Source organism: Lolium perenne, chromosome 6 (assembly GCF_019359855.2).
Source record: "Lolium perenne isolate Kyuss_39 chromosome 6, Kyuss_2.0, whole genome shotgun sequence".
NCBI classification, from domain to species: domain Eukaryota; kingdom Viridiplantae; phylum Streptophyta; class Magnoliopsida; order Poales; family Poaceae; genus Lolium; species Lolium perenne.
This window is the reverse complement of record NC_067249.2, coordinates 58,922,935-58,934,087: the sequence shown is the minus strand read 5'-3', so window position 1 is coordinate 58,934,087 and position 11,153 is coordinate 58,922,935. Positions and strand designations below refer to the sequence as shown.

At 47.2% G+C, this 11,153-nt stretch overlaps 3 protein-coding genes across 3 annotated transcripts; 2 read left to right on the top strand and 1 right to left on the bottom strand.

Annotated features, from left to right (window-relative positions):
- Positions 1-1,256: 1,256 nt before the first annotated feature.
- Positions 1,257-2,358, top strand: LOC127309679 (V-type proton ATPase subunit D-like). The gene has a single exon (XM_051340436.2). The coding sequence runs from the start codon at positions 1,368-1,370 to the stop codon at positions 2,163-2,165; it is 798 nt and encodes a 265-aa protein (XP_051196396.1). The 5' UTR covers positions 1,257-1,367; the 3' UTR covers positions 2,166-2,358.
- Positions 2,359-3,895: 1,537 nt separating this feature from the next.
- Positions 3,896-4,342, top strand: LOC139832404 (uncharacterized). The gene has a single exon (XM_071822158.1). The coding sequence runs from the start codon at positions 3,896-3,898 to the stop codon at positions 4,340-4,342; it is 447 nt and encodes a 148-aa protein (XP_071678259.1).
- Positions 4,343-9,382: 5,040 nt separating this feature from the next.
- Positions 9,383-10,904, bottom strand: LOC139832161 (uncharacterized protein At4g22758). Its single transcript, XM_071821731.1, is given in 2 exon segments — positions 9,383-9,818; positions 10,640-10,904. Coding segments are annotated over 2 exon segments (528 nt in total). The 3' UTR covers positions 9,383-9,555.
- Positions 10,905-11,153: the final 249 nt, after the last annotated feature.

Genomic DNA, 11,153 nt, shown 5'->3' with positions numbered 1-11,153 from the left:
ATCATATTCTCATGTATGTGAGGAATAGTTCCAAGAAACGAAAGTACCTCATAGTTAAGTTGTTTGGAACGAGCTCGAGTGATTGGTCCTTGTATTTGTGTGGTTGTAGGTATAGCGGTTGTATCAACAGATGGGATGTCCTAATCACCGGATCTGGCCAAAGGCCGAAACCAAGGGTTTCAGCTGGCTCTGCCACACCATGTCTCCGTCGATCAGCTTCTGCATCAGGAGCGACCAAGCCGACCACCTCTAGTGGGAGGAGGAGGCCACACCGTGTTCACTATATCCCTTCAATGAGACCTCCGCTGCCACAAGGGCCAAGGGATCCTCCGACCACCTCCAAGCATGGGCGCTCCGTTAGGGCGCTGAATATGTGTGCGCGAGGCCACCATCTGCCACAAAGTATCGCCCGACCACCGCATCCCGCTTCCATGGTAATCTACGTGTAGATCCGTCAACACGCCATGTACTTCCACCAACCGCCGTGTCACAACCATTGCCGCTCGTTGTGGCGCTCGATAGCCGAGCCACACCCAAGCCCAAGGTTCCGGCCCACACCGAGACCATGGACGAAAGGACGAAAAGGTTCCCGCTGGTGCTGGTGCCGGCCCAGGCCACGCCCTATGGCTGCGGCGAGGGAGGAAAAGGAGGGAAGGGGGTGCTCACGGCAAAGGGGATTAAGATTCCCTACCGGTCGCCTCGCAAGGAGCGACGTGAGAGTGACTTCCACATTGCTCCCTTTGATCTATGAAATGGCATCAAATTAATTAATGAGCCCAACGAGATGTTTGTGAGGCTGGCTGACGATGGAATACTTTGAAACATGACGATGAAGACCACATTTACAAAACGTTGTTAATTATGCCAGCAATGGCGAAAACAATACTAGTGCAATATGTAACGGTGGTGTATATATTGATTGAATGTGTCCCATGCAGAAAAGATGGTGTAGGTATGTTGGGTCGCCCTGGAGAGGCGAGCAAATGATTTTTTTTTCTCTCAAAGCATATCACAGGAAATATTTTGATACAAGTGCCACTATTATGTACCAGCTCGATCAGCTCAACTGTTTTCTCGAGATAGACATGAGAACCTTCTTTTCAAGTTGCTAGCCACGCAGACATTATTGAAGAGATAGCTAAACAAGTAAAAGCGTAAGAAAATGCGAATAGCATGAGGTTGCATGCACAGATGTTGCACTCTCCTGTGTCAGTGTGTCATCTCCTCCTGAACCATCCGGACGCACGCCGACGTGTCGCTTCCACTAATGCGTGGCATGAAGAATTTGGCGCGAGCTAGGCAGGTCAAGTAGTATACACACACAGAGCCAACGGTTTACACTAGGTAGCTTCAGGCAGCAGCGCGTCATGGCGGGGCAGGGGCAGCGGCTGACCGTGGTGCCGACGGTGACGGTGATGGGCATGATCAAGGCGCGGCTGGCGGCGGCCACCCGCGGCCACGCGCTGCTCAAGAAGAAGTCAGACGCGCTCACCGTGCAGTTCCGTGCCATCCTTAAGCGCATCGTGGCCGCCAAGGAGGCCATGGGGGACGCCATGCGCAGCGCCTCCCTCTCCCTCGCCGAGGCGCTCTACGTGGCCGGCGGTCCACTCCGGCACGTCGTCCAGCAGTCCGTCTCAGGCCCCGCCCGCCTCCGAGTACGCGCTCACCACGACAACATCGCCGGCGTCCGCCTCCCCCGCTTCGAGCACTTCCTGGTCGACGACGGAGCCAGGGTGCCATTGCTCGCGGGGCTCGCCGGCGGCGGGCAGCAGGTGTCGGCCAGCCGCGCGGCGCACGTCCGCGCCGTGGAGCTGCTGGTGGAGCTAGCGTCGCTGCAGACGTCGTTCCTCACCCTGGACGAGGCGATCAAGACGACCAACCGAAGGGTGAACGCGCTGGAGCACGTGGTGAAGCCGCAGCTGGAGAACACGGTCGCCTACATCAGGGGCGAGCTGGACGAGCAGGAGAGGGAGGAGTTCTTCCGCCTCAAGAAGATCCAGGCCGTCAAGCAGAGGGAGCTCGAGCGCCAGGTGGAGGCGGCGAAGCTCTACGCCGTGGAGAAGGTCGCGGGTGAGGTCGCGCTCAAGCGCGGCGTCTCCTTCGGCGCCGCCGCCAGCATGTTGGAGAACGGTGGCGGCGAGAGGGACGACGACATCATCTTTTGATACAGCTGCCCAAGCTAGTGCCATGTGCTGATGTACACATGTTGATATGCATCGTATTTTATATGTATATATACAAGTCCTGTGAGAATGCATCGAGTTCCTTCGATATCGGATTTTAAATCGAGTTTACCCGCAAAAGACGCGGCTCACAGTGTGCCCATTTTGTAATATAATCTCTGATCTTGAATTCAAGAATCACCTGCCACCATTTTGACTAGAAAATTGAAGAATCCCCTGCTGGAGACCTCTCACGACATTTGCCTAACATTACATTTACATGACCTCAACAAAGTAAAACTGAATTGATGTATCTATATAAGTAGTTTACATGACCTCAACATTACATTTGCATCGAGTTCCTTCGACCTCAGATTTAAATTGAGTTCGCCCGCAAATGACGCGGTTGGTAGTGTTCCCATTTTGCTATATAATCTCTGATCTTGAATACAATGTGAATTTTGAAACACTTAAACCCGAGTTGTCCTTTTGACTAGAAAATTCAAGTTCAAGAATCCCCTACCACGGAGACCTCTTAGAGCATGTCTAACAAATCCATTAAAAGATCTCTTAGAGCATGTCTAATAGACTCATTAAAAGGACCAAACCCCTATAATAACTGCCGAAATACAGGTTTGGGCTCTACTCGGCCGTCTATAAATCAGTCTCCAGTATCGATTTTTCTAGTTTTAGCTACGGGGCGGCTCTTCGCCCCCTACTTGTGCGGGATGGGAGAGGAAATACAGGGCAAACTCAGCATCCCATTTCAGCTAGGGCGCACGGATATTTTAGATTTCGCACCCGTTTTTCCCGGCCCCGTCATCGTAGCCACCCGCGCGCCGCCGCCGGAAAGCTTCAGATCCGGCCCCCTCTGCCGCCCGCCGAGCCACGCCGCGCTGCGTCCACACCCGCCGCACCCCCGCCGGAGATCCGCGCCCCTCCGCGCGCGCTGCCGCACCCCCGCGGTCTCCTCCGTTGTCAAACCTACGGTGAGTACTCCCGCCGCGTTCCTCTTCGTTTTCGCCGGAACAATCGACGTGTTTGGAGGTTGATCTATGCATCACGCTGCTTGATGACTTCGGAAGATGTGCATATGGAGGATTTGGAGGATTCGTCGACCGATTGGTCCTCATCGGATTCCGACGATTCGGACCTCGACGACCTGCTGAACGACGATGACACGGAGATGCTGCTCATGTTCGGCATGAAGCAAATTGAGGACCGCTGCCCAAGTCATGGGATTTAGCCCATTTCAGAAAATATCAGCCACCATGAGGGTGATTGCATACGGTATTCCAGCAAACTATACCGATGAGTATCTTCGTATTGGTGGACAAATAACCACGGATTGTGTGCGTATGTTTGCCAAGATGGTGATCAAGTTGTATGGTGAGACGTATCTTCGAGCTCCAGATAAGCAAGATACGAAGAGACTCATGGAGATCAATGAAAAGAGAGGGTGGCCGGGGATGCTTGGTAGTTTGGATTGCATGCATTGGATATGAAAAAATTGTCCAAAAACATGGCATGGAATGTAATGTGGAAAAAGTTGTGATGCTACCATTGTTCTTGAAGCTGTGACCTCGCAAGACTTATGGATTTGGTATGCTTTTTTTGGTCTACCGTGGACACTCAACGACATCAACATCTTGAATAGGTCCCCTTTATTTGCAAGACTAGTTAAGGGTGAAGCTCTAACTTGTAACTACAAAATTATGAACAATGAGTACACCATGGGGTACTATCTCACAGATGGTATTTACCCTAACTATGCAACTCTTGTCAAGTCTATTAAAGAGAAAAAAGGCAAGGCTTTAACAAGAAAAGAAGCTTGCTTCGCCAAAAATCAAGAGTCATGCCGCAAGGATATTGAGAGAGCTTTTGGTGTTTTGCAAGCAAAGTTTGCCATTGTCCGGGGTCCTGCAAGGTTTTGGGACACGAAAACTCTTGTTGAAATCATGACATGTTGTGTGATTCTTCACAACATGATCATTGAAGATGAGAGAGGGTTGAACTTGCCGTGTTTCTATGACAACGTTGGCACTCGAGTGCAGCCCCAGCGGAACCCTGATGTAATTGAAGCTTTTCTTGCGTCGCATCGCAGCATTGAAGATGCCGAGACTCATCACCAGCTCACCCAAGATCTGATTGATCACCACTGGCAGTTGTATGGCCAATGAGTTTTTACATTCATTTCCTATTGTTGTATGTGTGAAACATTTATCTTGATTGTTTGACTGCGGGAACATTTGTTATTTGTTTAATTCTTCCATTAGAATATTTGTTGGCACTTCCGAAAAATATTATTGTAATAATTATGATGATTATTGTGTGATTTTAAACTTTTATTCAATGTGAATGGTGTATTGGTTCTAATATCCAATTTGTCAAAAATCATGTTTTGAGGGGTTGAAAACTCGTCCGAGCTAGCAGACCCCGTATCCCTCTGTTTTACGGGGTGGAGATACGGAATCTCCTAGCTCGGATGAGTTTTCGGCCGGTGAAAATTGAATACATGGCCCTCTACTCGCGTTTTAAGGGGCAGAAAAATAAGGGGTCCGTTAGACATGCTCTTAGGCTCTCACAACATTTGCCTGGCTAACAGCCTGACGTTACATTTACATGACCTCAACAAAGTAAAACTGAATTGATGGGTTACATTTACATGACCTCAACAAAGTAAAACTGAATTGATGGGTCTATAAGTATAGCGCTTCAGATGACTGTGAAGTGTTCAGTGGCATGCCTATGTGATTTCTAGTTTTTGTGCTTTTGTTTCTCTGGCTAGTAACTGAAAAAAAGTGAAGGTGTGATTGGCTACTAGCTAGCTAGCGATTTGTTAGGATGTTAGAGGAAACTGATACAAGCACTATGTGCAGCAATATACGGAAAAGCCTTAATAGGTAGGATCTTTTTTCGTAGTCCAGCTTCTTCTTGTCGCTGACTGAGTGGTAGTTGAGCATGATATAAGCCTTACTTGGCTAATGATAATGATGAATGAAATCAACATCACACGGCTAAACTCTCTCCCCACTTTCAGTGTTTCCTTACATTCTACCTCAAATTCCCCAATCGCAGTGCTAGATCTCAGGCTACCTTTGTACGACCGTTACATCCGGTACTAGAGCCACTGTTCCTTGTTCCATGTGAACTTGGTCAGTAATTCATTCATGGTGTATTATTGGTTCTGCTGCGGTAAACCGATCTCAGTCGATATGTCCGGTGAACCAATGAGTTCGCTCCCAGACGTCTGCGCAATTTGAGGTGAAGATGGTGATCACGGTGGAGCCGTTGCAGGCGAAGGCAGCGGGATTCGGCAGCGAGATATAGTCAAAGTTTGCTGGATTCAAGACATTCCTCATTTCCTCACCAACATCGCGGATAACCTCCACCATAGCCAATGTTAACTGTGTGATCTCAAGGAGGGGATCGATGACTAGTACCAGTAGGCGATGGCCATCCACTCATGTTGCTACCCTCGAGGCGATAACGGAAGACAACACTGAAGACGGCTGCTACTCACCTGATATGCACCGACCACACAGCTTCTTCCTCCTAGGGCATCCGTATTGTTTTTTTGTTTAGTCATAAGGATGACTCATGAAAAATCCTGCAATTTATAAGGTCATATTTACACCAGAGAAGATTTACGATACTTTAATTTCACAGTATGTAGATCAAGAGTAGGTCGGCTCAAAGGAAGGACCGAAAAAATCATTTTCGAGCAACTCCAGAGGCGAAAACTACTTAGGCCTTGTTCGGTGTAAGTGGTTTCTTGTGTTTTGGTGGGTGTTTTTCCAAGGGGTTTTGTTGAAAAAACCTACCTAAAACACTAGTCCGATCTAATTCCCTTGTAATAAATCCCCTTTAACCTAAAACACCTCGTTTCGATGGCAGGTGTTGCACAAAGTGTTTTCAAGTGTATCCAACACTGTCATGTATATATGGATAAAAAATACGATCTTTTTTGATGGTTTGAACAAGACTTATATTACGAATAAAAATCTGATCTTTAGGCACACTAGAACAAGACAAGACTCAAAAACATCTCACTTTTTCCCCCCCCCCCCCCCCCCCGACCACTGTAACCCCGCTACAGTACCTGCATACAACACAACCAAAATACTTTGCCCCAACTTATAGTGAGGTTGTCAATCTCACCGGTTTTGCTGAACACAAATAATTAAACGTATCACGTGGAAAGAGATGTTTGCAGTGGAATTAAAGAGAACAGTGCTTGCAGAAAGTAAACATAACAGGATTGCAGTAGATGAATTTATCAGTGTAAAAGAAAAGGACCGGGGTCCACAGTTCACTAGAGGTGTCTCTCCATAAAGATAAATAACATGCCGGGTGAACAAATTACAGTTGGGCAATTGACAGAATACCGACCATACATGACAAGATGATTACTACGAGATTCGCTTGGGCATTACAACATAATACATAGACCGTGATCCAACTGTGTCTATGACTAATAATCCACCTTACGATTATCGTCTGAATCCCTTCCAGTATTAAGTTGGGAGCAACAGATTATTGCATTAAGCAATGTGTGTAAAGTAAACAATAGAATTACCCTTGAAAAAAATATTGTTGTTTTCTCCCTAGTAGCAACAGAACATTTACAATCTTAAAAGTTCACGGGTGAGGTCGCGCTCAAGCGCGGCGTCTCCTTCGGCGCCGCCGCCGCCAGCATGTTGGAGAATGGTGGCGGCAAGAGGGACGAAGACATCATCTTCTGAATTTTTATACAACTGCCCAAGCTACTGTGATGTGCTGATGTACACATGTTAATATGTATCGTATTTTATATGTACAAGTCTTGTTAGAATACATCGAGTTCCTTCGATATCGGATTTTAAATCGAGTTTATCCGCAAAAGACGCGCTCACAATGTGGCCATTTTGTAATATAATCTCTGATCTTGAATACAAGAATCCGCTGCTATCATTTTGACTAGAAAATTCAAGAATCCCCTGCTGAAGACCTCAAGACCTCTCACGGCATTTGTGCTCACTCAAGTGCTACACCATTTTATTTATATCATGCTAATCATGAGTTGCAACAGAAATTTAATGACATTATCTAACTGAAACAAAGTTAGTTCTCAGCCATACCCTATAAAAATAGCACTCCAGATAACTAGTTGTGAAGTGTTCGGTGGCATACCGGCATGCCTATGTGATTTCAGGGTTTTGTGCTTTTGTTTCTCTGTCTAGTACTACTACGTAATTGAAAAAACTAGAGGTGTGATTGGGTACTACTCCCTCCGTTTGGATTAGATTGACACAGCCCGCTCACAAAGTACATAGCGGCTTAGTAGTATCATGCGTCGATTAATTTTGACCGGAGCTAGTAGCTAGCTAGAGATTTGTTAGGATGTTAGAGGAAACTGATACAAGCGATGTGCGTGGCAATTTACGGGAGGGCTTTAATAGGTAGCGTCTTTTCTCGAAGCCCAGCTTCTTCTTGTCGCTGACTAAGTGGTCGTTGAGCATGATATAAGCCTTATTAGGCTAATGATAATGAAGAACGAAATCCACACCACTCGCCCAAACTTTTTTCCAACCGGGCTTCTACCCCTTTATATTCCCTTTCTATTGAAATAACGGAATAACAAGATTCAGAGTATTTTTTAAAAAATAAGAAAGGGGAGTAGGGAACTAGAAGCGAGTTAATTGGGGCAGTATCAGAAAACCAAATGTGAGTGCTCGACATCAAACACCCACTATGGGGCATAAACCTGATACCACCGACCACAGATCAGCATCTAAGTTTCAGGGAACAACCACAACACAAAAGGAGAAAAATGGGAGAGAGTTTCCGACTGCTTTTTACGCAAAGAAGGTAACTATGTCGAGACGTAATGATTCATCGTCGCCATCAAGCACCAGTGATCAACAGCATCGGACCCGTTTGAGAAGCAGTCATCCGATCATCACGACCAACGAAGATTGACGAAGCCGAGCCATCATTTTCGCCGCCCCATCCGCCAAGCAATCTTTGTCTGCCTCCTTCTGTAAACCTGCCCATTAGAACAACAAAGAAATGGCAAAGAAGATGATTTTGCTTGGTGATCTCAAAATTTGTTCCTCGAAAGTAACCATATTCTTCACATTCCAAATGGCCCAAAAAATGGCGGCAATGAGAACCACATAGAATTTTTCCATCCGAGGGGAATAAGAGTAGAGCCATGTCATAGCTTGCCAAAAAGATTTAGGACCCCACGAGCACCCAATGAATTCCCCAAAATATCCCAAACAGCTTTCGAGGAGTTGTAGGAGAAGAAGAGGTGATCATTCATTTCTACCTAGTTACAAAAGGAACATAGGGGACACCTAGGCCAATTCCTTTTTCTCATATTTTCCCGGGTAAGAATAGCATCCTGACACAGTTGCCACCTAAAGATCTTAACTTTATTCATCTTATTCATCTACTGAGCCGCCGATAGGTCTTCCTTTGTGCAAAACTGAAGTTGTTGCTGGATGTGGCACACGTTTGCGCGGGTCTGGGCGCCAATCATGGCGTGGACAGACATCCAGACCGCGGCCGCCGTCTTGCAGCCGATGAGCTGAGACACTATGTCATCATCCATGGAGGAAAGCAGAAGGCCAAGCACCTTCTGATCCTGCCCCCACCAACAGGCTTACTCAGGATTGGGAAAGGTCTTCACGGCATCACCTGATCCTTCGGTGACGGTCGTCGCCGGGGCTGGCACGGAGTTGTCGAGGAAGCCGTGCAAATTGGCTCCGGCGAAATTTGGGAGCGTCAGCCCGCGCCACAGCGTGAAGTTGGTCCAGTTGAGACAGACAGAGCTAGAGGGCACTACCGCGGTGACCATGGTAGCCTACGGTGGGGAGACGGCGGCGCCAACCATGTACAATACCTGCAGCGTCGAGGAGGATCCCATGGACTCGAGGCCCTCCACCGGTTCGGAGGTGGTGATCGAGGGAGGCGGCGCCCCAAGGGAGGCGGCCTTGATGGCTCTGATACCATGCTAAAACAAGTTAGGTTTCGTGGGATCGTAGCCTCCACCTCTTCTCTTTATATATACTTGGCAGGTACAATACAAGATACATACGTATAGGTACAAACACCCTGACCGATCTTAATAGAGGACTGAAAACACATTTCCTTTTCCTTTTTTTCTGTGCAGACGACCATATTTGTTACCTTGCCGATATACAACAGAAAAAACATTGGGCATGCTGGGCGCGTGAATAAAAAGCCACGTCGTTCGCGAGCTATCTTATCGCTCCATTGCTCCAATTACATATTTACATCAGCTCATCTTCCTTACCATCAATAATTCAATACCACTAGTAAGAACTAAACACCCTGTATACAGTGGTTAGGCTACTATCGTTCTATCAAGATCCACAGGATAAGGTCATGTACAATTACAGGTCAGGACCCTCCAGATCCTTTTCGATCGCCTGCCGATTTTATCTAGCTTCTTGGAGACAATAGCAAAGAACTGATGGTGATACGGGACACCAGCAAGTGCTCCTCCGTAGCTCTGTGTAATTGCACCGCCACTTAAATGTACACCGGATTGTTCCCTCTTAAGGACTAGCCCGTTGCTTCCATCATTTTTGTGTAGGTAGAAATTTCTGCCACCTACATCTCCAATCTTGTCATTTTTGTTTAAACCTGCGAGGAAAAACCTCAGGATGTTGCATCTCCACTGAACTTTGCGGAAAAATCAATCTCACAGGGGGCACAGTACTCCCAAAGTAAATTTGAAAATGTTGACTTCAAAGTTTTAACATAGAGGGTGAAGAAGCTCAGTGAATGAGCTTACCATTAGCCAGCTATGTTAAAATACTCTAGCTCATAAACAAAATGACCATAGACTTTTCAGAATAATAGTTGTTGCAACTTGTCTTTTATTTTTACCCGCAAAAAATATAAAAGACAGATGCTCACGTAGAGCTATCAAATAAGCTGTCTACATCGTAATTCATCATGATTGTCATAGATTAAAGTAGTTCCATTTGTCTAATGAAATTATTTCTGGAACTAAATAATCGTGGCTGAAAATCAGTAATGACCACCAAGTGGCTTTCATAACCCGAAAGGCCACCGCCACAAATATAAAACATTCCCGTTACAAATGTGCTAAAACAGATCAACTGAATCAGCCAATGTTCAGCAGGCATATGACTTCAGTAACCATGCGGCATATGCCCGGGGCCAGCTAGCGTATGTCGAAAAAAAAGCCAAACTTTGATTTCAGTTTGCCTAACTGAATGTCTGAATGTAACGTTAAGATGAAACTGGTTAACTGTACTAGTCGGTTGCAAGTGCATACTCTCTAAAAACTTGCTGAATTAGATAAAATGGTTTCACAAAGAACAGGATCGAACAATTACAGCTTCGCCAATATTTCGGTAGAATCAATCAAACAAGTAAAAGGGCGGGATATTTTACTAAAAGGGCGGACTTATAAGTTGCAAGAGCGTGGGTCTTACTCTGGAGGCAGAAGTGAGAGTGATGGAGCTGGAAGCAGTCCGCGGATGCCGGGTCCAGGCGGGGGCTCCTCCCCTCCCTGTCGTACCTCTCCACCACGGCGGTGATGGCCTCCCGGATGCTGGAGCCGAGCCTCACCATCGCCTTCACCGGCCCCGCGCTCCCCTCCACGGTCACGCTCACCACCACCTTCGCCTCCTGCAGCAGAAACAACCATCCCCGTCAGACTGATTACCGGTGCGCGCGCGCGCGATCGAGTACGAGCATGGTCGTGTTTCTGGTTGCGTAGACAAGGTTTAGTAGACACAACGAGTCAACGAGTGCGGGGTCCGGATGTCACTGGGACGGGAGTAACTCATGTGCGTGAGCCGGGAGCAGGGGAGGAAAACCGGCGAGTGGTGTCACGGCAAAGTGGGCAGGCGCTGGATTCTCCGCGTACTGATAGGTGATCGATGTCGTGTCGGTGTCGAGGAACAACGACCGTCGCACCGGCACCGCCCAACACTGATTTTATGC

Coding starts and splice junctions, on each gene's coding strand:
- LOC127309679 (XM_051340436.2), top strand. CDS start 1,368: ATGGCGGGGCAGGGGCAGCGGCTGACCGTGGTGCCGACGGTGACGGTG.
- LOC139832404 (XM_071822158.1), top strand. CDS start 3,896: ATGGGGTACTATCTCACAGATGGTATTTACCCTAACTATGCAACTCTT.